Source organism: Cibotium barometz, chromosome 43, assembly GCF_041138505.1.
Source record: "Cibotium barometz isolate CiBa-2024 chromosome 43, ASM4113850v1, whole genome shotgun sequence".
Taxonomy (NCBI): domain Eukaryota; kingdom Viridiplantae; phylum Streptophyta; class Polypodiopsida; order Cyatheales; family Cibotiaceae; genus Cibotium; species Cibotium barometz.
The window spans coordinates 46,659,606-46,686,460 of NC_141088.1; the positions used below are offsets into that span (position 1 = coordinate 46,659,606).

A 26,855-nucleotide genomic window follows, 5' to 3' on the forward strand; every position below is an offset into this window, starting at 1 on the left:
GCTAGCACACATCCAACAGCAAAGACAGAGGCATTGATGTGGACATGAAAGATAATGTCCTAGTTGGGGGAACTTAGAATAGGAGTACTTGCTAAGGCTTTCTTAAGGGTGGTATAAGCCTGTTGTTGGCATTCCTCTGTCCACTTCAAAAGGATCAAGAGTCCGTAAAGGGATCGAGCTATATCAACATACATAAAAATGAAATGCCGATAATAGCCAACATGTCCCATGAAACACTGGACTCCCTTAAAATTGGTGGGTGGGGGTAGCTCAAGGATGATCCCCACCTTGCTATCGTCCATGGAGATTCCCTGTTGGTGGGGGACAATGTGCCCTAGTATGACTCCATGCCTAACCCAAAATTAGCATTTGAGTGGGCTCAATGAAATGTTGTACAGCCTACATCTTTCTAACACCTTATGTAAACAGTCAAGGTATGCCTTCCACGAGGAGTTGACATAGAGGCATTTCCAAAGATATTCCTTGTACACATTTGCTGGAAGGTACCATGGGCATTGGTCAGCCCAAAAGGCATGGCACAATATATGTAAGTCCCCATTCTGTGGCAAAGGCTATTTTGTGCTGGTCTTTGGGGTGTCGATCAATACCTAGTTGTAGCCAAAGAATCCATCAAGGAAGTTGTAGGCTTCCTTTCTTGTGACTCATTTGAGCGCGTGCTCTGTAAAGGGTAAGGGATAGAGATCCTCTATGGTGGCGGCATTGACCTTTTTGAGGTCCACACACACTCTTACCTTCCCATTCTTTTTGGGCACTATCACGATGGATGATACCCATTTTGTGTGCTCTATTTCATAGATAAATCCGACGTCAATGAGTCTATCGATTTCTTCCATGACCATCTTGGAATACTTTAGGTTCATAGGGTAAGCTCTTTGTTTGACCGGTCTCGCTCCATCGACCATCGAAATGGTGTGTTTCACTACTTCGGCAGGTACACCCTTCATATCCATGTACTTCCAGGTGAAGCAATCTTGGAATCTGTGAGTAGAGTGATGAACTTAATCTCTTCCTTGTTAGATATGTCATCACCAATATGTACCGGCCTCAGGTCCTCTCGAGCCTGCCAGGCTAATTTCCTTCACCTTGGCTGGACCATCATATGAGGTCCCTGGTTGTCCGTTGTTGTGGGACCTTTGGGCCGAGTCATATTGCACAAATCTGTCAACCATCTGGAAGGTTTTGAAGTGTTTGGGCACTTGTTTGGTCTCTTTTGCCCTAGTGCTTTCTTCTTCTATCAAATTTTGGGCTTCTTTTTCCATCGCGCTAACTTCTTATTGCGTGCTATACGCGCAGAGTGACAAAGCTTTTCGGGTTTAGGTTAAGGATCAATGGGCTCCATTGTGTTTGGGGTGTTCATGTGGACCAGAAGGAAATTATTTATGAACTTCTTTTGCCATATGTGGTTGAACTGGTCATGTGCTTCAACTGCCCCTATATATTTTAGCCAATGGTGTCTGAATCGGTAGGGAAACATAGCGTTTTGGCCCAGGGAATCCATTAGGCTTGTGAGTTCTATGTGAGCATGTTACCCATGATGGTTTCGCTTTATCATCCTGTTCTGGTTCCTGAGTGGCGACTTTAGGCAGTATGTAGTGCTAAGCATGTAGAGAGATGTGATCTCTTGCCCATCGACTAACCTGGTTCCCATGCATCTTGGCGACTTTAGGCAGTATGTAGTGCTAAGCATGTAGAGAGATGTGATCTCTTGCCCATCGACTAACCTGGTTCCCGTGCATCTTGGAAGTATGTCCAAGGTAGTAAGGATATGCATCCAATTCTAAGAGTCTTTTGGCTCCGGAAGGGGTGCACATTCCTCACTATCCTTTTCATAATTTATTGTTTTATGGCACATTTGACACAATAGATGGACTGCAGTGGATCCGATAGTTGTTACTGAGTTCTCTGTGAAGGGTCTGCCACTCATGGGATGTATCTTTCACGTGTGTAGGTTGATCTTAACTGTCTGATCTTTCCTTCGAATGTAGATATGGTTTGTATCCCAGTTGTGGATCATTTTGGTTTTCCTCATGAAAGGTCGCCCAAGGATGCAGTCATATGAAACTCGCTGACATTCGAAGTTCATCACACCATAAAGGTGTGACGTGGAAGGTGGATCCAAGGATCTTTTCCTTCAATAGACCAATGGGTCTAGCAGTGGCTCTGTCAATGAGTTTTACTACTAGCAATGTTGTGTCATCCATGGCGGGTGCTCCCATTTTTCCTAGCATTGTTTTGTAACAATGCTCACTCCTAGGATTGCTGTGATGTGGAGGCCGTCGAAGGTTGTCGCAATGTAGCATTGAGCTCATCGCCTTCAAAATATTGTCCGAGCTTATGTACTTGAACTGTGGGGGTGCCAATGATCTTGTGGGGTTCAATGAGCTCGTCTTCCTCTAACTCATTAGAGTTGTCTAGCTCTATGGACTCTTGCATGCCTGCCCCAAGGCGTCCCTCCATCCAATCCTTTAGATCCTTCCATAAGCTTGGGCTACCTTGAAGTAAGGTGCCAATGGGGATTTGAATCTGAGAAGAGAGGAAGGAAGAGAGACCAACAATGTCTCTAGAAGCAGAGGTTGTTCTATGTAGGTTGTTCTCGAGCATCTAGTTGTTCGTGCTTGTTCAGGGACATTCTTTGGGGCTAAGACATTTGCTTGCTCCTGGTCTTGTTAGGTTGATGCCTCTGATATAGCATGAGTTGTTGTGGCCCTCTATCTATTCTATAGTTGGTGCAACAAAGGGTGGAGCAGGGTTGCAAATGTGGACACTCCGTGCTGGTATGGTTAGCTTGACAAATCGGGCACCTTACTAGCTCCCTCTTTAGATAGAGATTAGGTTGGCCAATCCCGATCTCAGTCCTCCAATGTTGGGTCATTCGCTGCATCAATGCAGTGGCCAACTGCTCAACCTGTTGTCCGGAGGTGGACTCCTTGCTCTTTCCATTAGATCTGGTGCTGGTGGTCTTGAATGAGGCTTCCGATGTACCCTCATGGTGTTCTTGGGAACGTGTTCCCTCTTGAAGTTGTCCTTGAAGTCCTTAGCACTCCTGCAGCATTTCTCGAAGGAGGTATGGGCCAAGGCATACAAGGAATTGTGTAGGGGTATGTTGTCCAGACCTTCCAGAAATCTCCCTCTTAACCTTTCATTAGAGAACTTGCCTCTAGCACTATAACATGAGTGAGATATCTGACTTTGTTCATGTAATCTTGGATGGTTTCACCATCCTTTTGTCTAACATTGTGTAGCTGCTCATCAACAGGAATCCATCTGGTTCTTTGACGAGAATTGTGTAGCTGCTCAATAGGAATCCATCTGGGGTGAGGCCAAAGACAATCACCTTAACTTGATTGTCCAAGTGGCCAAAGGCTTCACAGATCTGGTTAACATCTCTAAGTGTGGGATGGGGTCTCCAGTCCCATCGAACTTAATTAGCTTTGAGATGTTTGCAGGTTTGTTATGCTCTAATTTGGGTCATGGTGGTGCTGGTTGAGCTAGGGCTGAGGGCGTGATGCCCATGGCCACCCCCTCCCTATTTCCATGGCTATTTCCATCCCCCTCCCTATTTCCATGGCTATTCTCAACATTTCTGGTGTTAGCCTTGGAACGGGTGCTAGTTGGGGAATGATAGGTGGAGGAGCTGGGCCAGGTGGGTAATAGACCATTGGAGGCCCTTCTCTCATGGATGGATTGGGTTGTGCCTTATGTGGCCCCATGTGGTGGGTATACTCTCCGAGGTGGGTATTGTTGATATACAAGTGGCCCAGGCTGATGTCATGGGGCCGGTAGGCCCTTTCTCTTTGATAAGACATTTTAGGCCCTTGGGAAGTTGGATCTGGCCCTGGGTTTAGTATGGGTCTTTGGGGCCTAGAATGAATCAACCACCCTCGAGATGGGCATGGCTCTCCAGACTGGTGGATTAGTTTTGGGCCCAGAATGAATCAACCACCCCCGAGATGGGCATGGCTCTCCAGACTGGTGGATTAGTCTGGGTTTGCTGCCTCTTGCTTTCCCCTATTCCTGCTTTGGGATATAGAGGCGGCATGGCGGTGTGGGCTCTCTTTCCTGTTGGTGTTCTATACCTCTTGCCCTAGGATATGGCTCATTTGAGACTGTGTGTTTCCCAGGATAAAGTTGCGGAGCCTCGAAGCAAGGCTTCTCTGTGAATGTGTAGGAGAGGTGGGGTCTTACTCTTGGATAGGTGGTTTGTCCATATGTGCTTCAAGTTCTCCTATTTCGAGGTGAGGAGTTTCTCGTCCCGTTGGTAGGGTTATCTTCGCTCTCACTAGTGCTGTCAAAGACTAGCACCATTTGGCTCCAAGCTGTATTGACCGATGGGTTTGACCTTATGAGAGAGGGAGCTTTAGGAGAGTTTATATCGTCAAAGAGAGGGTTGTTTCGCACCAATTTTCTCGAACGTAGGTGCATGAATGTGTGGAGTTACTGTGCAGGACCCGCTTGTGAACAGTCTGTTTTTTCCCTCTTTTTTGGGAATGGTACGGCCATACACTTTAAGATGGTACGGGCATATCCTTCTCAAAGGGAAGATGACATCGGCGTATGGTTCCTGGAACACACGTGTGTGGCTTCAGGAAGGAACATGCATGCGCTTTTGGATGAAGAAGGTACGGGCGTGGTAAGCAGAGGTACGAGCGTATGCTATAGGAGAGGGAGAGATGGTATGGGCGTCGCAAAATGACATGGACGTACGATTGATGTAGCCAGGGGGCAAAAGAAAATGACATGGGCATGGCAAGGTGAAGGGAACAGGCGTGGCATGTTGGAACGGGTGTATGCTTTAGAAAGGGACGGATGTGCGCTTCAAATGGTACATGCGTACGCTGTAAATGGTACGAGTGTACACTGTAAAGTTTTTAGAGATTTTAATGCTGCAAGGCGTGGCATGTTGGAACGGGTGCATGCTTTAGAAAGGGACGGATGTGCGCTTCAAATGGTACATGCATACGCTGTAAATGGTACGGGTGTACACTGTAAAGTTTTCAGAGATTTTAATGTTGCAAGTCTAACTGCCACCTATAAATACTCTGACAGTGCAGTTGTACCCCTTGTTTAAATACAATTTATGCTTACTTAATTATTCCCTTTGTAATGCTCATCACTGCCAAATTGATGGTTGGAGGTCTCACTAGGAATGGAATGGGTGTGGCAAGTTTGCCACGGCCGTTCACTGTGAATGGAACGAGCGTTCACTTCTCAGAGGTTCATCCAGAATGGTCCCCACCACCCTAGAGTCGCTCCATCTTCAGTGGTCAAGCAGGATGTTGTTGTTGTACATGTCATCTCCATTTGTTGTGACTGTTTAGATATGGAGGAGTTTTCCCACGCTAACACAAAGATATGTGTTCTGACACTTGACAATTCATAGCATCTACGCCATGCTAATTGCTAAACCAACTGCATTAAATTGCATTGATTGGATTTTTTAGTTATCCATATACATTTTTTTACTCATACATCAGACATGATCCCCAAAAGTCATTTAAGTTAACGTCTATGCATATGTTTAAAATTGTAGGATGGACACTTTAAAAAATTACACCATTGTACAAGTTCAACTTGTACACATATTTGTACATGTACAAAGCTTGTACACGTATGTTTAAAATTTTACGATAGGCACTTTAAAAAGTACATCATTGTACAAGTTCAATGTGTACACATATTTGTACAAATACAATCATATGTTAACAAGTCATACGACAATAACATTGGTATATCGTACATGTCTAACTTGTACCTGTGTATAGTTTAAAAAGTACATTAGATAATTGAGCCAAAAAGTACACATATGTCTTTAATTTTACATCACTTTGCTCTATAGGTACACGTACAATTATAATTATATGTTAGATTATTCTATCAGTATACGCTATTGCGTACATTTGCTCGGACGTTTTTAATTGGTACGTCAAACATCTCAAATTGTCCGTTTGTGTATCCAATTATCCATGTAGACATAAATTGTCCATTGCCTCTCCTAATGTGTCACATAAATTTTTTTATCAGTATACGCTATCAGTACTATGCGTACATCTGTTTGAACGTTTTTAATTGGTACGTCAGACATCTCAAATTGTCCGTATACATATCTAGCTGTCCATGTATTGCCTCCTAATGTGTTGCTTGTTTTTGAGGCCAAACCCCCCACCAAACCTCAAAAGTGGACGATCCACTTGAACAAAACTCTCAAAACAAAAAAATTATTAGAAACAACAATTTGATCAACTATAGTACATCAAATCATACCTTCTCAAACCCATTGAGCCTTTGGTCCTATCAAATGAGATCAACATTTAACAGAGTGCTTTCTAAACAAGAAGGGAAGCTTTTGTTGAGTCTACCTATAACGAGGAGTCTTGGGAAGAAATGAGTCAAATGGTCTTAGAGATAGGTGGAGGAACCAAGCACCAAGATTCGCCAAGCCCCAAATTCACCAAACGAGCTTAGTAAACAGTGTTGTCAACTTAGAGATGGGTGGAGGAACCAATGACCACCAAACGACCAACCAAGAGAGGGAAGCACCAAGATCCGCCAAGCTCCAAATTCACCAAGGAGCTTAGTAAACAGTGCTGCGAACTTCATGAAGAAGGCATTCAACCTTCACCAAGCTCCAATGTTGGAGCAGGAACAATACCATCAAGGTTCACTCCAATAGGAACTATGCAAACCATGTCAGATGCCACCTTATTGTTTTGCTAATTTTTGGCGTCAATTCCAAGTTGGGAGTGCCACAAGCAACCCCATTACCTCCTCTATGGGTAGAAGAAGGGACAAGTCTCTTTTGCAGCACCATTATGAACAAGCAATCCACAACATAACCCAGAAACCAATCCTTCTCGTTGCACACTGTGCAAAGTAGGAGTGTAACCTCTCCAAGGGGGCCACTTTAGACACTTTTACACTGTAGAACCAAGTTCGAGTTTCTCTAAGTTTGGATGATGAAGAGAGAAGGAGGGTACCTGCTTTAATTATTCCATCTTTTTTCCTTTCCAAAAGGTTTAAGGTATATCTTGTGTTTCTTTTGTTTCCAAAAAGGTTTACGTGGAAAGAAAAATAGATTATTTCAATAATTTCTATTATGCTTTGTGTGAGAGTGGAGATGGCTTCCCTCTATGGTTAGGGTTTTCAATATACATTAGGGTTTGCTCCTGTGTGTGTGTCTCCTCCCCCTCTACTGTTCTTTCAACATGGTATCAGAGCCTTGTGCTGTTTATTAGGGTTTATGAGTGAGTGAAGAGAAGAGGGAGAAAGAAGCTGTGAAGAGAAGCTGTGAAGCTTGCCATTGGAGCTGTGAAGCGGAGCACACCAAATACTATCAGATCTGAGAGCTTGGCCTACCGGGTAAGGTCTTCTAAACATCCTTGAGCGGATTGTAGGTGATACAGGCAAAAACAAAGCAATTTAGAGCAACTCAAAGCAAAGCAAATTTTTGGTTTTTGGAAGCTTTCCATTAAAGCTTGAAAGCATTGATGTATGGTGGAAATACATGCAAATCTGGCAAAACAAACATGTATCTGACAATGAGAGATGTATTGGCAATCCCTATGCAAGCCTTAAACAAATTTTGGAGCAATTTACATGCATTTGAATGAGTGAAATTATTGGTTTTTTGAGCTCTCACAAAACAGAGAAAAGGAGGTGAAGATTTGATGCATTTGGAGTGTGTTTTTGGCTAAAATCCAACCATTGACTGGTTGCACACATACTAAGTGTCTTGGACACTTGTAGACATCTTCAATTAATACTTTAAACCTTCCCAAATCCCTGTAGAGCAGGCGGCGCAGCTCCTACTGTGAAACAGGGCAGAATTTTGTTCATTTTGGTACGAGGAGATCAATTACTCATTGGTTGCTTGATACATTTCACAATTGCTTTAGCAATTGGTTGCTATACACTTTGGAGAAGAGGGCTATGTGATTGGATTGATGAATTATGCCTAATTGAGCTGGGAATGAGCTGATTAAACAGGCTGTCCACAGAGAAACAGAGCAATTTTAATTGAGCAATTAATCTTTGGTCTTATACAATTGGACAAATTCCTCTTACATGGAGTTGATGGACACTATTGCTAAGCTAATGAATGCCTGGTTGCTTAATTTGGACAAATATTGAAGAAATTAGAGCCATTTTACTACTGGTTTTTTTGGTTTTTCTGATTTTTCCCAAAACAGAGAAAGGGGTTTTCAAAAATTGATATGTACACATGTCAGATGGTGTTGATACTCTACATTGAGGTTGTTTAGGTGTCAGTGCAAGTTGTCCATACTTGATTGCACCACTACATTGTGATTTGGGGCCGTGGAAGCGCATCAAAACAGGGTATCTCGGACTGAGTGAGTCAGTTCATCTTGGATGCATACAGGATGATTTTCTACATCAAATTTGAAGATTGGTGGTTACTTTGGAGTATCTGGAACACTCATTGGAGTGTGGTTGAGCTGAGGAAGGCTCGGTTACAGATTTGGAAGAGTGCGGAAGGTGCACATTAAGCAAACATGTCGGATAATCCAGTACAGATTGTTGGTGAAAAGCTGGATAGGAAGAACTTCCAGGCATGGAAGTACAGGATAAAAAGTTTCTTGAAAGGAAAAGGATTTTGGAATCTCATTACAGGTGCTGAGCCAGAGCCTAAGCTACCTCGACAACCTACACAGCAGCAGCTTATTGCTCATAAGCAATGGTCAGAGAGAGCATTCAAAGTGCTGCATTATCTGTCTATATGTATTTCTGATGCTATGCTCATACACATACAGGATGCTGAGAATCCCAAAGATGCATGGGATACTTTGGTCAAGATGTTTGATACAGATACGAGTGCTCGCAAGTCTCAATTACGACAGCAGATACACAATGTGAAAAGGAATAAAAGGAGCATACATGATTATGTGCAAGAAATCAAGAAGTTTGCAGATGCATTGGCCACAATAAATGCCCCCATGCCTGATGATTTGGTGAATATTACCTTGCGTGGTCTTGGCAAGGAATACAAATCTTTTGATACATCTATCTCCGTGAGGAGTACAGGTTTACCAGACTTTGATGAGTTGGTTTCACTCTTGCTGGTTGAGGAAATCAAACTCAGTGATTCATTTCTGGATGCATCTACTAGCCATGATGATAATGGCAGAAATCAGGCTTTCTACTCGCAGAGAGGCTTTAGAGGCAGGGGGAGATTCACATCACGTGGACGTGGTGGTAATGGTCGTGGATGGCAGGACATGCCTCCACAACAGAATTTTCAGCCTTCATATGGTGCTCAAGGTGGTTGTGGATATACACCTCAGAGAGGTAGAGGTAACCCCCGTGGGTCGAGAACGTTGGCAAGGCCAAAAAAATTCTATGCAAGATGTGGAATGCCATTATTGTGGCATATTTGGACATATGGCGAGAGATTGTTTCCGCAAACAGAATGATTTGAGAGGGGGTAGAGCACAACGTGGTGGTCATTATGGTGGAAATTATGCACAACATGGTGGAAACTATGCATCAAGCAGTAATGATGGCACTGCAAATCATTTGTTTGCCATGAAGCATGTTGTGGGTTCTATGACGACAAATGCTGAGAATGATGACACATGGTATATGGACTCAGGAGCATCAAACCATATGACATGTCATGGTGAATGGTTTGAGCATATGAAGCCTATGGATGTCAAAGGCTATGTGGAAACAGGTGATGATACCCAGCATGTCATTACACATGTTGGAAGTATACCATTGGTCATACATAATGGTCAAACAAAGTCTATGTCTGATGTATTGTACGTGCCTTCTATCACAAAGAGCTTGGCCTCAGTTGGTCAAATGGTGGAACAGGGATTACAGGTTCGTTTCAACGAGCATGGTTGCTTCGTTGAGGATTTCAAACATGGATGTAGAGTCATTGCTAAAGGCAAGAAAGAAGGCAGATTGTTTAAGCTGGATGCTGGAATTCCTGAGCTAAAATCAGCCATGTTCTCCAAAAGTAAAAATGTGGTACAGGACATTGATATGTGGCATAAGAGGATTGGACATGTCAATATATGGAGATTAAAGAACATGCAAACAAGAGGCATTGTCAGTGGATTGCCTAGGTTCAAATATGATGGGAATATGCATGTTTGTGAAGCCTGTCAGTTTGGAAAGCAGACAAGGTTGACGTTTCCTAGAGAAGGAAATATGAGTAGCAGGCCACTTGAGATATTACACAGTGATGTATGGGGTCCGGCACAAAACCCATCTATCAAAGGCAGTCTATACTATGTGACATTCATAGATGATTTCAGCAGGATGACATGGATATACTTTCTGAGAGAGAAGAGTGAAGTGTTGGAAAAGTTCATGGATTTCAAAGCTTTTGCAGAAAAGCAATATGGCTGTTGGATTAAATGTTTGAGGACAGATGGAGGTGGTGAATACACCTCAAAAGCTTTTGAGCATTTCTTGAGGAAGCATGGAATAAGAAGACAGTTGACTTGCAGGTATACACCTCAGCAGAATGGTGTGGCTGAGAGAAAGAATAGAGTCATATGTGAAGTGGCAAGGGCAATGCTTAATGAAAAGGGCATGCCAGATTACTATTGGGCAGAAACATGTGCTACTACAGTGTATATACTGAACAAAACACCTACAGTAGCCATTCATGGCAGAGATGCGGCTTACAGGTTATAGGCCAAACATTGGACACCTCAAAGTCTTTGGATGCATAGCTTATGTACATGTGCTTGATGAAAGAAGAAGGAAGTTGGATCCTAAGGCAGAGAAATGTGTATTTGTTGGATATGCACACGATCGAAAGGCATACAAATGTTATAACCCACAAACTAGACAAGTGGTCATCTCACGAGATGTGGTGGTTGATGAGCTTGCTAGTTGGTACAAAGCAAAAGATGAGGGTGTCATTGAGTCACTTGAAGCTGATGTGCCTGTGAACTTGCCACCACAAGCTGATGTGCCTGTGAACTTGCCACCACAAGCAAGTTCTAGTTCTACTTCTATGTCTGGGCCAGCAGAGGCTGAGAGTAGTACTATACGTCCATGGTCAGGACGTTTGAGGCATGAGAGTGTGAGCACTGGGAGTAGTGCTATGGATAAAGAAAAGAAGAAGGTCGAAGGAATTGGAATCACGGGTTATGAGTCATCTAGTTCAGAGAGTTTGGATGAGGAGCTTGGCATACCTGTTTTACGCACACCTGGTGCTAGGCAGGACAGATATGTGCCACCACATGCTAGAGTTACAGGTGTACAGAGTGACCCGCATGCATTGCGGAGATCACAGAAAGTCAGATATCCAGATGACAGATTGACATATCGAGATTTTGCTATGCACTATCTCTGCACTATGCATATATGACATCTATGGTGAAGCATGTGGAACCTACATGCTATACAGAGACCATCAGGAGAGCATGTATGGGAGAAAGCAATGGATATAGAGATGGACGCATTGGTCCATAATGACACATGGGACTTGGTTGCATTACCAAAGGACAAAAATGTTATTGGATGTAAATGGGTTTACAAAGTGAAGTGCAAATCTGATGGTTCTATTGAGAGACATAAAGCAAGATTGGTAGCAAGCTAATGGCTAGGAAATGCATCAAATGGATGTCAAGAATGCATTTCTAAATGGAGATCTAGAAGAGGAAGTGTATATGGCACAGCCAAAAGGGGTATGTACACCCAAGATATCCCACTCACGTATGCAGATTGAAAAAGGCATTATATGGTCTGAAGCAAGCACCTCGTGCTTGGAGTGATAAGATGAGCAGATATCTTATCTCACTTGGTTTTCAGACTTCTACAGGATTCTTCACTCTATGTGAAGAAGACAGAGCATGGGATTGTTTTACTCGTCATCTATGTGGATGACTTGATTATCACAGGTGATCATAGTGCAGATGTGATGCATGTCAAAAAAGCTTTGAGTGGGCAATTTGACATGAAAGATCTTGGTGAGTTGAGATACTTCCTTGGAATTGAAGTGGTCAAAGATCATGCAGGTACATGGTTAGTACAGCGCCAATATGCATTAGATATGTTGGCAAAGTATGGCATGACAGGGTGTAAGCCTATGAGTACACCTTTGGAGCAAAATGTGAAGTTACGGACTGATTATGGCGAGGAATTGGATGATCCTTCTATGTACAGGAAGATGGTTGGTAGTCTCATATACATGACTATCACACGCTTGGATTTGAGTTATGCTGTGGGGCTAGTACGCCAGTTTATGCAGAGCCCCAGAAAACCACATTTGGATGCAGTGAGACGCATCATGAGATATGTGAAGACCACTGCACATTATGGTCTACTTTATGAGAGTGGTAAAAGCTTGGATATACATGGTTACACAGATGCTGATTGGGCAGGTAGCTCCTATGACAGAAGGTCTACTATTGGTTATACTTTTACACTTGGAAGTGCCGTGGTGAGTTGGAGTAGCAAGAAGCAACCTACAGTTGCTTTATCCAGTACAGAGGTGAATACAGGGGTGCAGCCATTGCTACTTGTGAGGCAGTATGGTTAAAGAATCTCTTGGAAGATTTATGTGAGCCTATTGATGGCAAAGTTGTCATTCATTGTGACAACATGAGCAGTATACAGTTGGCAAAGAATCCAGTATTTCATGCGAGGACCAAATACATAGAGGTCCATTATCACTTTGTCAGAGAGAAGGTGCTAGATGGTATAGTTGATCTTCAGTATGTGAAGACTGATGAGCAGGTGGCAGATATCTTTACAAAGCCACTTAACAGGGAGAAGTTTGAGTACTTTCGGATTATGTAGGGAGTACATGGGATGAGCTTGAGGGGAGTGTTGAGAGTCTTGATATCCCAAGCTCATCTACATCTTCATCAGCAGTACATCATGAGCTTGAGAGGGGATGTTGAGATTCAAGCTTGATGTCAGTGTGAGCCAGCTATGCTATGTGCTGGCAAATTAGGTAGGAACATGTGTGAGACATAAATGACCGCGTGTCCAGCTGGTCATAGTGTATGAACATTAGCTAGGGTTAGAACACAACTCATAGAGTGTTGTGTGTATTATGGATTAAGACATTATGCTTTGTGTGAGAGTGGAGATGGCTTCCCTCTATGGTTAGGGTTTGCAATATACATTAGGGTTTGCTCCTGTGTGTGTGTCTCCTCCCCCTCTACCGTTCTTTCACCATAGGAACTATGCAAACCATATCAGATGCCACCTTATTGTTTTGCTAACTTTTGGCGTCAATTCCAAGTTGGGAGTGCCACAAGCAACCCCATTACCTCCTCTATGGGTAGAAGAAGGGACAAGTCTCTTTTGCAGCACCATTAGGAACAAGCAATCCACAACATAACCCACAAACCAATCCTTCGTTGCACACTGTGCAAAGTAGGAGTGCAACCTCTCCAAGGGGGCCACTTTAAACACTTTTACACTGTAGAATCAAGTTCGAGTTTCTCTAAGTTTGGATGATGAAGAGCGAAGGAGGACCATCTAACATGTACCTACATACCTTTCTTTAATTATTCCATCTTTTTTCCTTTCCAAAAGATTTAAGGTATATCTTGTGTTTCTTTTGTTTCCAAAAAGGTTAAGGGGAAAGAAAAATAGATTATTTATACGCGGAGAATTCTTCGCAGAATTCTTCCCTCCCCTTTCTCCCGCCATACCGCGTAAAGCATATTAAGTAAATCATTAATAATAACTACCTTGAAACCTCCGCGTGCCTGTTTGCCGCCAATCTTTCCTCGCGCTGCCAGTCCGTCGTCAACAGACGCTTGTACAGACAGGGCTATGGCAAGCACATTTGCTCCGGGGGAAGTGCGGTCTTATGTAAACTGAACTTGAGAGGCAAAGGGGCATTGGGAAAAAGATGGAGACGGTCCGCTTAGCCATGACAAGACCTTCAGAAAGTGTCTGAAGGTATGCGGCCCTTGGTGAAGATAGAGATGGTAATGATTTGCTGATTTAGCCTAGCGATGGCGGAAACCGAAGCATAGTTTTGGCCTGAGAGAGAAGGAGAGAGGTCGTGGATAGGGCTATTTGGAAAAGATGGAGATGGAGATGGTGATGATTGAAGCCCTGGCTATGGCGAGGCGCCCAAAGGAGAGGAATGCTTCTGCAGGATCTGATGTGGCACAGTTCAGCTCTGACGTGAGGATGGCTACGGCGATGGTACAGCCATCATCATCATTGTTATCATCACGATCATCATTAGCAGAAGGGGTCATGGCTAGGTCAACGCCACAGCAGATGGAAGTTGAGATGGCTGAAGCTCTCATGGCTACCATAGATGTCCGGGAGCTTGAGATGATGATGGTCATGCTCAAACCGTGGGAATCCTGCGAAAAACAGAGGGGGAAGTGGCGTAGAGGGGAAAGGGCTACTGTGGACATGGAGACAGAGATGGTGTTGCTGCAGCAGACGGAAATATAGTCAGTCTGTCACCGTGTGGCAGTGACACAACAGATGAAAGAAAATGTAGTCCACCACCATGGTGTCACCAGAAAGAAACTTCGACATGGAAAGCAATCTCAGACGGAAATGTTGCCTGTAGAAACCCCTGGTACAGGGAGGATTTCCCAACCATCGGCAGGGCTTCTCCATTGATGCTGTAGGCGCCTTGCTACCCTCCTCATTCTTTGTCAAGCTGCAGCTTTTGCTCCAGCCCTGCCCTGCTTTGTCTCTAAATTTACTGTTTTTGCCTCCATTTTGGACGGATTCGAAGCTCCGCTGTGATCTATGTGCCGTCAAACTCCATGCCCCTTGCTTTGTTGGTCAGTTGTATCAGGTGTATAGATTCTTTAATCTTGGGGCTATGCGAAATAATGTACCTTAGCCTTATCTTTCAAGTCTCTCTGTAATAGGCTCACATTGCATTCTTGAGAAAGGACATTCTTGCTGTGATGCTTTGTTCTCTTCATTTGTGCTGTTCTTCATGCCACTGTACATGGTGCGATTATTAAGCGATTGTGTATGTGGAATTCGGTCTGATTATGCCCACTGGTCCGTTTATGTCCCTAGTCTCATAGTACTACATGATGTCTGAAATTTAAACATCGATGTACACTGATCTTTTAGGATGGCACGCAGTAATTGCCACGACGATCCTCCTCGTACATGCATGTTGGCAGCAAGATCCCCATATCCTCAGCTCTACACTATTATTCTCACTATTCTTGCCACTACGATCCTCCTCGTACATGCATGTTGGCAGCAAGATCCCCATATCCTCAACAAGATGACCATATCCTCAGCTCTACACTATTATTCTCACTATTCTTGCCCTTGCCACAACGTTCACCCACGTATCACTCTCTGCTCTCTCTCTTTGAGTACTTAGCAGTCTTACAGTTTGTATGCTTGGTCTCGCCCTTGACTGGGCTAGTGTTGACGAAGGTTGAGGATCTGCAAAGAACAACTAGCGATTGAAGGACATCAGCAAATGTCATCAACTTGGGTGCGTGTTTTTGTGGATCACTTTGTATTTGTAGGATCCCTCTTACTCATGTATTAAATTGACAATGATTTAATTCAGGAGAGGGAAAATGTGGATTATTTATGTACTATATATATTTCATCAACTTGGGTTGATTTTTTGGGGGAGATCTCCCTTACCCAAGCTCATAGATTGGAAATCTCCCTTTGTCCTCCTTGATTACGCATGAATTTTGGAGAAGCTATGTGTTTCCTGCTCATAGGCCCTTAAAGCATCTATCCAGGTTGTTTGCATCTTGAGGCCCTTAACAGACCGCCTAAGGGTGTCACAATACCACCCAACATGTGGGCAGCCAAAAAGTGCCCTGTGCACTCTTGAATGGGCATACCCCATTACACACCAACTGCCCATGTTGCGTTATTAAAAAAGTGACTGCCCATGCATGGGCGTCCCCTTTACACACTGTCCTTCCTCAACGTGCATCTCACCTTTAGCATGTTAACCTGCGTATACATACAACATGTAAAGAGCTTGAGTCATTGCATGCCTACTCCCAATTTGGTGCTCAACACATAAGATACAAGTGCAAGTGCAAGTGCTCCTACTGTCTTACTATACTATGGAAGAATGAATTGGTAATCAATGATCACTTGTAACTTACAGGATGCTTCCAAACTTTATCAATACCCTGCAAAAGCAATTTCCATCCATACAAATAGATAGTTGGGGACTTGGACCCCATCACCATAGTGACTGTGGCTACATCTTGCTCTCTTTGAGAGGAGGGGAGGGGATGAACTAGATTTATCTTACCCCCTCCCCTCCTCCCATCTACAAAAAAGAATGAGGATCAGTAGTAGGCATATGAAATTTAAAAACCAAATAAACATAATTAAATAATCCAAAAGATATTTGGGAGATATTTAATAAAGCCAACAAAATATGATGTCTTAGAGAAAAACAAAATATGATGTCTTAGAGAAAAACAAAATACCAACATTGTGTCCAAAGTCATAACATCCAAGCATTGTTTCGTCCCTACTCACTATTGTCACTCTCATCAGTCGAGTCATGATCACCAAATACAATTCTCACATTTGTCCTCTCTCTCTTTATACATAACTCTAGCAAGATTATCGCTCCTTGCAGCGCCCCCAACCTGGGATGAATCAGGCGGTGCTGTTTTTGATGATTGTACCCTCTACACAATCGATGAGGTCTCGGTTTGCACCAAAGCTGTAACCTCAGCAAGACCCACTTGTAGCCCATTCTGAATGATTGGATCCAAAGCGAATGCATCATTGTTTGCTCTCTCCACCTCCGCTTGTGCCTCTTGAACCCAGTCCTCATCAAATGAATCTCCATGCACAATCATTAGGGAAAAAGGGAGCTCATTTTGGGACCTTTTACGGTTTGGAAAAATAAGCTCTCAACCAATGAACAGAGGGCCAACGTAACGTTAGAAATTCACAAAAATAAGAGAAAATAGATAAAAGAAACAATATTTTATGTAGGTACAAGCGTGCTACATTAATGTGGAGATTGGTTTTTTATTCTCACAAGATCTTTGGACATGAAGATAGAATCTAGTCTGACATTTTCTCTGACAAGGGCCTTCCCGCTTCCACCTTCCTTTGAACTTTGAAATGTTGTGCTGCCTTTCCTTCGAAAGGTCTACCATTCTACACCACTGCCTCATTGTGCAGCAACCTCTTCTTTTCCAAAACTGCTCCCTTGATCCTGTTTGGCTTAGAGTAAGATGTTTCTTGTCAACTGTCTGTCTGCCCACTTTCTCTTTCTTGAAACTTCACTTTGTTATCTTGTTTACATTACTTTGCTGTGGTTACAGATTCACAAGGTCTCCATGGTGAATAAAAACTATGGCCGTTCTTGTGGAAGACGCTCTGTGGTTGGATGATAATGCTATGAAGGCAGAATTATACCACACATCCTTATCCCGTCGACCTGCTTCTTCTATTTCTTCGGTAGAGAATTCAAGTACAGTCAAAACGGAAGGAACTTGGGAAAGGTTTAGTGTTTCGAAAGGAGCATGGGTGCTCATTCAACCTAGCAAAAGAAAGAGACCCCAGACAAAAAACATTTTCTTGGCATCATGGAAGGGAAGAGTACGAGATTTTAAAATCACCAGATATCGGTGAAAGAAGTTTTGATTCAGCATGTGTACATGCATAAAGAACTTGTCTTGCGAGACTATCCAAATGATCTTCCGCAACACAGGCCTAATTGTATATTTTTCTATTGTGGTTTTGTTCTTTATGAGGTGTATGGATTTTTAAGATAAAGCTTTCTTTCTTTGCTTATTGACATTCTTGTGTTATTTTATTTCAGATTTATACCCTTCATCGTATGAGACATGGCAAAACATCGATTGTATTCTGGGATTTATAGATGTTTTGCATGGATCGATAGGAGAACAACAATACCAAGGTCGATGTGCAACAGAGCTACCTCAATCCGGTATATTTTTTACTGATCGTTTTTATCAGTTGTGGACAATGCAAACACACATGGTGTGTTAAGAAAACAAGACCTTCCGGCATGGAATTCAGTGGATTGGCCTCTCCCACATTTTAGTATTACAGAGGCATATAGGGCCAAGCTTTTCAAAGAAGTACAGAAAGCTCTGAGGCCCAATATTGCCACAAGGATAATAAAAATTTCTTTATGCATGCCTCTCACAGTTTTTGTAGACTTGTTTAATACCTTTCCAGTGAAGTTTTCAAAAACAATGTTCACAGTTAAAGCAACAAGTCTGGCATGCATGCCACAATTTTTGGATAAAGGTTGGGATAAGAAGACATGTAGTTCAGTGTTTTGTGAGGTTGTCCAACCTTCTATGCAACTGAAGTACATGGTTGCATCACAAAATTTTATTTTTTCTTTTTATTATAAGCGCAGTCGAATGCTAGGTACAAAACTAGTCCCAATGGATCAAGATGAAGATTCTTTTGGTGCAGAAAATAAACTTCTTGATATTGATGTTGTTGAGAATGGTGATGTGCTAGTCAATATCTCATTAAGACAATGTTGCTCCCTAGCTCAATTGCACAATGACATTCTATTTGAGACAGAAGGTTCTATTTCAAAGGACTTTTTATTTATCTACAACAATAAGAAGGTATACCATGTGACTTATCCTAGTCTCATTAAGCACTGCTATTAGTTTACTTTACCCTATTGTTTCATATTGCTTTTTTGCAGGTGCTCAAAAGAAGAGAGAGTTCAATAAAATGCAAAGACATTGAAAATTTAAAAATTGAGATAACACAGACTCCATAAACAAAGGTATTATATTCAATAAAGTAAAATTATGTACAGAAGTGTTTAATTATATATGTAGAACATATTCTTGACAACAATTTTCTATTTATCTACAGGCTGATCTAGAGGCTGCTCTACATGGTCCAAGCTCACCGTATCATCTTTATTTGGAGAATCTATTTTCTGCTGCTCCATCCTGTCGTGTACAGTCTCTTGGTGCTGCTCCATTGTCTCCTCTACTGCCCCTGAAGCATCTGTGCTGCTCCATCATCTCCTCAATAACATCAGCAGAGCAGAGCAGGTCCTTGTTCTTGTGGCTTCTCCTTATCAGCACTAGGTCCTTGTTCCTGTGGCACCACATCCGCATCATCTGTGTCATCAAGGTGTATGACACCTTCTCGGACTTTAGAGCTCTCACCCAACTCGACAGCAGCTGGTACAATAGGTTTGGGGGAGGCATACTTCAAAAACTTCCAAATTATATCATCTCTGAAACTATATACATAGTTCGAGCAGAAGCTATCTTCTCTCATCTGCAATGAGATATGATGATTTAGAACACTTTGTACCAATATCAAATTTTTTGAAGCTAAATAAAAATTATTTTTTCTTACAAGCTCTGGCTGTCCTATCTCAAAATAGCTTGAAAGTATATATTTGGCACTAATCAGCACTCTCCAGCCGCGCAGCTACTTGAATCATCTTGTTGTGGTGTCTGGATAGTTGGAAAGATATGTTAGAAACTATTAATATCTGAACAAAATAAAATTATTCAATAAGTTCAAAGGCATAGCATGAAATAGACATCAGTAGAGGGAACGACTTTCTACCTTTAAATCTATTGGCTCTATTGAATCCAAAATATTGACATTAGGAGGACAGTGATCCAATGCATCTAGAAGCCTTCTAATACAACTGCAATACATATAATTCAGTTAGTGTGCATTAAATCCAAATAATGAAGTTTAAAGTTAAAAATAGCACACAAACCACTTACAATTTCACCTCTCTGTGTGTTTTTCTAAGAGAGTTGAATAAAAAGCATTGCTTCTGCTGGGGATGTCAATAGAAGCAAAGCTCCAGTGGTGGTCACTGCATAAGGAAAAAAGCATTAAGAAATCAAAGGCTACAAGAGTTCTCAATCTTGAAGAAAAATCCCAAAAGAAGCAGTCACCCACATACTTGTTATGGTATGGAAGTAGCAAAATATCGACATGATCAAAATCACAGTGTCTGAACCAATTGGAAATATCCATGGGAGTTTCCTTTGGATCTCTTAACTTGAAGAAAATTGCAGGATCAATAATATGAACTGTATGCTGTACAACATGGTTCAGCCAGCTTCTCATCATGCTACATTGGACAAAACAATAATTAGGGTAAGGTGTAAAGGAGGAGGTACAATAAGGATTGTTTTGCAAATAAATATAAAATAAAAGACACTTACTAGAGCATTGCAAGAATGATAGTATCTGAGCAATACTCATTCTTATGAGCCAATGCTGCCAAGCATGGTTTTGTCAAGTCAAAATTATTCTCTAAAGTTTCATCTTCAATATGGACAACTATGTTAGAGCCCAGCTCCTGAAACCTTCTCTGTATCTGCAGCTCCATCTGTACAGTCTCCACATCTATAGCAGATTTGGATTCTTCTATTTGCTGCTTCAGTGACTCCTCATAAGCAGCTTTCCCTATGTCTTTGAGTGGGTTACTTCAACAACCTTCACCTTATCTACCTTCAATTTCCTTGTAGGTGGAATTAATAATATGTCTCTCATTTTTATGTCCTGCCATTCCACAGGATGGACCAGCTTGTCATACCTTCATCTCACTCTGGGGACAAAGTGTTGAAGTCTTTGGCCATCAGAGTTACCCTGTGAGCATGGGCTGCTACAAGCATTGCATCTTCAAAGTATTTCTCCAAGTAATCCTCTGCCATTTCCTGTAAGGAAAGAATGGCAGTCCTGTTCCACCTGAAACCAAAGTGCCAACTATCACATATTTCTCTCACTAGTCTCTGAAAAGGTGCCTTGGGGATTGCAAAGCCTATAGCTTTTTGTTACTTTCCTGATCTCCTTTAGCACACCTGTAGAATGTTTTAATCTCTTGGACTTTTGCTGGAGCATGCTCATTGGCTTCCCCTTCCTGCCATGTGCAACTCTTCCCTTTGGAGGCACACTAGATTCCTTGATATCTGCCCCAGCTGCTGCTGCTGCTGCTGCAAGCCCTGGCCCCTTGCCAGCCCTCCTTGCAGTTGCCTTGGTTCTTGCCATCACTCTGAAAAGCTGCATACAAAGCAATGGAAAAAGATTACAACCATGGAGAACATGGAATGATACAAGAAGGCAATGACAAGGTGGATAAAGCAACATTTAATAATTTGTAACAAAACGCGATTTTGATAATTTGAAATTCCTAACAGCTCACCATCGCGTTTTCCTGCAAATACTTGAAACAACATGCTATTACATTCCTACAATGAATTCTCTGTCTTTATAACTACAAACAATATGGATTGAGTTTATGCAAGGAGTATACAGCCTTGAATAGCCTAGAAAGATACAAAATCACAATGATAGGGGTGGATGAAGCAGCAGTTTCAAATTTGCAACAAAATGCGATTTGGGCTGTTTGAGATTCCTTAAGCCCCCTCCTCGCGTTTTACTGCAAATTCTTGAGGCAGCATGCTGGAGCATGCCTTTAGTCATTTCAGTGTGTTTACAACTTGGTGCAAGATGGATTGAGTCTATAGAAGGCAAGAAGTGATCAAGCTCTCACTCAACAATCCCAATTCAAAAGTCTTCCTGCTTCTCCTTGCAGTGGAAAAAGCTAAGGAATGCATATAATATTTATCATAATATCTAAGCTACATCACATCAATCAGTACCTTACCCTAATATACTATTAAACAAGAAGAAAAGGAAATAGTGTCTTACTGACCTGGAAGCTATCTGTAGGTGTGTTGTGCTGGTGATGAGTATCTTGTGCTGGGGATGAACTTGTGCTGCTGGTCAGGATGCTGATGGTGTAGAGTAGGGAGGTAGAGAGGCAAGAGAGCTGAGTTAGGAGAGATTAAACAGGAGTGAATAGATTATTGCAAAATACAAATAAAGTAGCTAATAAATACCACACGTGTGGAATGTAGTCATTTTTTCACACGTGTGGGTCCCACCCAGATCTTTTGGAATTTGAAATTTGACACGTGTGAAAGTCACTTTTTGCCTTGGAAATTGTGCCAATCATGATTTCATAATCAGATCCATTAACACTCTTCCCTCCCCGTCTTCCATCCCTGCCAGCACCCTCCCATCATCCTTTTCCTTCCTCCTCTGATCACTTCCTACCCAACACACTCCATCCACTCTACTGCAACCTGTCTGAAGACTACTACCACTGCCAGATCTCCAAGTTACCTAGGCTGCAGCTCAAGTTTGGAAGAGAGCAAGAGAATCACCAGGGCAACTCCAACAGTATGGAAGAGGAAAAGAAAGGTCAGAGATCTATATTCTTTTCAATGTTTTCTGATATATATTTCTTCCATCTATAGAATTCTTGAATCTTACTGCCTAGGAATCTGGTACATCACCCTAGGATTTGATTAGAGATGGATATGAATAGGACTTAGAAGTTTTCAACAAAATGCGAGGAGAGTGCTTTACATTTTCCAAATGGTCCAAATCGCGTTTTCCTACAAATTCTTATATTAGTTTTAGTTTTCATTTCTTCCTCTTTGTTTTGCTCTCTTTTGCCCTGGGGAATTCCTCCTAGTATCATTTACTGTCCAGAACATTGTAAGATGTTCCTAGCATTTGATTGGAGATGGATGTCAATAGAAATGGAGAATTTGCAACAAAATGCGAGGAGAGTACTTGACATTTTCCAAATGGCCCTGCATCGCGTTTTCTTGCAAATTCTTGTGTCCCTTTTGGTTTTCACTTCTTCCTCATTGTTTTGCTTTCTATGTCCCTGGGGATTTCTTTCTTGATGATGAGAAAAGTTTTTGCTTTGGAACAGTTGATTCTCAGGCCCCTCCTTTCAAGAGGAAGCTGGACTTTTCTGCTGCTATACTCAGACCACAGCAATCACCAGGTGATTCATGTGTGCTCATGAAGAGAGTTGTTTGGTGATATCCTATACATTCCCTGATTGCATATGTTAGTATACAGAATTCATGATATATAAATTTTTGTTCAGGAAAAAGCAAGAGACTAGAGCAGAAAGGTGAGTCTTCCCTTTCAAAACAAAGGGAACCAGAAGAGGACAAATCTCCAGATTTGCTCCTATTTGACTTTCTTCACAAGTGCAAGGCTCAGAGGAACTTCCACATATACCACAGTATTTTCAACAGGGAGTTCACTATGAGCTCTGTTTTGGAGCATCAGAGAGATTTTCTTTTAGACCATTGGGATACCTTCAAACAACTGACAGAGGCAGGAAGAATTGTGGAAGGTGAAAAGGTTTTTGTGCATATAAATCATATTGTCTCCATTGATGACAGGCTGAGGTACCATGTGAATAGAAGATTTGACAGCCTGCCTGAGGAATATAAATTCAGTTGTAACTTGCACACCAGAAAGTGTAGAGTGCTTGAGGAAACCATGGCATTCCTTATGTACATTGTCTTCCATCAGCAATCTCTAGAAGAGCAAGGGCAGGAGGCTGAAGAAGAAGATATATATGTAGGCGGAGGTAAAAGAGGATATTCCTGTGGCAACAGATATCGCAGATATGGCAGAGCAGGAAGAAGATATCAACCTCGAGGATGAGGGGCTGCAAGTGGCTGCTCTTGACCTTGTTCAACTGAGGACTGAAACTCTTAGGGCAGCACAACCAGTTGAAGATTTTGATGTTCAGAGTAGCAACTATGCAGTGCCCATGCTTCCAGGTGTCTTGATTGGTGGTAAAGATTATGTTTTCCTCCATGATATAGAGTGTATGTTCAATTTGAGGGAGGACTATGTCATTTCCCTTATTGCCCAGGCTTCAAGGCTTGATAAGGAGGTTGGCATAGAGGATGACCATTCACTACTGGCTTTGGAAACAACTTTTGATCCTGCAGAGGCCCTTACTATTTGTTTCAAAGAGGCTGAAAATTTCCAAGAGCCAGATGAAGCTGCCTTCCAGCTCACCCAGGAAGCTATGAATCTCTCAGCACTTCATAAGGAAAAGCTTAAAGAAGAGGCTGGACTGGAGGGGAGAGGAATAAATCTTTGGAAAGATGAACTTCTTGTTGCTGATGAAAATGAGAAGGTATGATCTTATTACTTCAAATCAAATACTTTATCTTGTGTTTAAATGTTTTGTAGTTATGTATTATTGTCTCACTCCAATCTTTTGATACGTGGCAGCTACAAATTGAGGATGACACATTCCTCCAGAGAACAAGTGGAAGCAGGCCGGCTGGGTTTGGCAAAATGTCAAGCCTAGCTCATTATATTCATGATCTAGGCAGTGCTAAGATCTTGATTTACCATAGGCAGTTGAGCAACAATGGAGAAGCCATTGTTTACTTCTTTAAATGTTTGTCTAGGGTTTTAGGTGGACATGATCTTCCATGGCAAAAGGAAAAGATCATTTTAATAGAGAGGTTGTCCGCCATAGATATATTTGGGGATTATGTGAATAAGCAGGCCTCTAGGGCCTCTTACTTTTTGTCTTACACTTCTTATGTATTAGCATGTGGTGTTAAGGAGCCCAAATGTCTGGAGGGCTATGGAAAACACAAGCTCATAAGGTTTTGAGAGCCACCCATGATTGCATCAGGCCACACAATCCAAGAAGAAGAACACGTGGCCCGATAGCTGAAGACAAGGATACCCCTCTCAGACAAGGATACCCCTCTCAGACAAGCAACAGAGGCAAGCATTGATAAACAGACAGTCGACATCAAGCCAACAAGGAAGAAAAAGAGTCCAGTCAAGTTCAAAAAGAGAGTTCCGACTGGCAGGCCTTGGGTTTAATAGGATTTAGTCATCAAATATAGCACAAACATTATGTTGAAGTTGAACTGATTTGTACAAAGTCTTTGATCCTCATCAGTTCCTTGTCCGTATGGACGATCAGTACCCTTTTGCATTTGTCCCATCACCGTACGACACTTCAGTACTCTTCCCACACTCAGTAGCTTCTAAAAGCGTTTGACACTCAGTACCTTATTGGTAAGGATCAATAGTGTGTCTAGCATAATTAAGTAGTATTGATTGAATTTTTTGTGTGTAGCTCATGGATGTATTGATGCTTGTTAATATAGATCACATGTTTCACAAAAGAAATACTTTTGATGGAGTCTCAAAACATATAGGCATAACACCAAGAGTCACTTGTTCCACAGAATAAAAATCTATTGATTGAGTTTGAAAACATGTGGACATAACACCAATAAGTTACAAACTACTATTCATGTTTACTTGTCCATTTATGGTTTCTAAATATCTTCGAATCCCTCCATTGTCTATGTCTCTCTGCTGCCATTGAATTGTCCAAAGTTTGTCTTCGTCTTTGCTTTTGGGCTAGAATAAAAGCAAGCTTGACTTTGGAACTAGCAACTTTTCTTTTAGCATGCAGCCTTTGTAGAATGCCTCGGTAAAACCATTGGAAGACTTCCTTCAGACTATTTGCCTTTTGACTCCCTCCATAGTGTTGTGTGTGTCTGAAAAATGCATTACGTGCCATGTAGTGAGACCTCTCCATGCCTTGGGTAGACCAAATTGCTGGGCATCCATACTTTTTGACAAAATAGGGAAGGTGGTTGTAGATGATATGCTGTTTTCACAGAGACATAAGAATGCATAGTAAGTTATAAAAGAAAAGAGGATCACACTTAAGTAAAAGAAGAAGACATCACTTTACCATGTAGTGAGTTATATTGCAGGCTATCCACGCGTCTTTCATTGACTTCCCAAAATGTTTAATTGCCTCTTCAAAGTTCTTGTAATCACTCTTTGTCCATGTTACATTGTCACAGAACATGAAGAGTTGATCAAGAGACCTCCACACCTCTGCCTTCACATTTCGTGCTTCCCCATCTGCCTCATGATCTTTCACGGCATTATGGACTTGCTTCCACAATCCATAACTAATCGTTGAAACTGTTCTACCTTGCCTTACTTGCTTACTACTGTGTTTGGGTCGAGACAAGAATCTTCTTGCCTTAACACCACCAATAGAGGGCTTGATTGGTACCTCCTTGCCATTGGTAGACTTTTTAAAATCCTTTGTGATATGAACATCACCTCCATGCAGACCTATATCGGATAACACTTTTTCCAATGCATGAAGAGCATCCTTTCTATTTCTTTCGGGACGGAGTTTCCAGGCAAATCCAATATACAAAAATACCAATTTCTCAATAATTCGACATAGAGCATGCAATGTGCATATGTGAACATTACATAGTGGAATGTCAAGAATGGCCTTGAAGTCAGGGTCAACTTTATCTCTATTAGGTGCTCTCTTCCACCATTTGGAATCCATTACTTGAGCTGATTCTTTGCAGTAAAGACAAGGAGACTTTGAGTTACCTCCTTTACTAACGTTATACATGCACTTAAGTGTTTTAAGATCCCCCGCCATGTGCCACTCTACTTGAAAATCACCTTTTCCTGCAACATGGAGATTCTCTCCTTGCACTTGTCTTTTAATTATTCTTGGTATTTCCGTGTGGTGAAACACCCAATCTAGTGTTTCATGGTCTTCTGTCTTCACCTACAAAACAAAAGTCTTACTATAAAAGATTTGAAAACATTGACTAAAATCAAGTACGAAACAAAAAATGATCATACCTGGAACGAGTCTAACCACCATATGTGTTTCTCCGACTGCACACTAAAATACTTCGAACTCACTTCAGTCAATGATGTATCAAGTGCTCCATTCATCAATGTAATAGTAATCCTTTCCATTTTCTTTTCCTTTACAACCTCACACTCATCCAGTTTGATAACAAATTTCAAAATGCCTTTGCACTCTTCAAATGTTATTCCATAAAACTCGACCATTCTTCTTTGAAGTTGTTATAGAGATCTACAAATATATTGTTCCAAGGGTCATACACAGTGGTTCCTTTACCACCATGAAATATTTCTTCAATATGGATATATTGTCCAATAAACTCATCTATACTTTCATTCAAATGACC

The 26,855-nt window shown here is 41.8% G+C and overlaps 1 protein-coding gene across 1 annotated transcript; it reads left to right on the forward strand.

Moving 5' to 3' along the window:
• The first annotated feature begins 13,703 nt into the window (after positions 1-13,703).
• Positions 13,704-14,902, forward strand: LOC147613979 (uncharacterized). The gene has a single exon (XM_086781968.1). It carries the CDS (start codon positions 14,050-14,052, stop codon positions 14,431-14,433), a length of 384 nt encoding a protein of 127 aa, XP_086638094.1. The 5' UTR covers positions 13,704-14,049; the 3' UTR covers positions 14,434-14,902.
• Positions 14,903-26,855: the final 11,953 nt, after the last annotated feature.

Coding starts and splice junctions, on each gene's coding strand:
- LOC147613979 (XM_086781968.1), top strand. CDS start 14,050: ATGGAGATGGAGATGGTGATGATTGAAGCCCTGGCTATGGCGAGGCGC.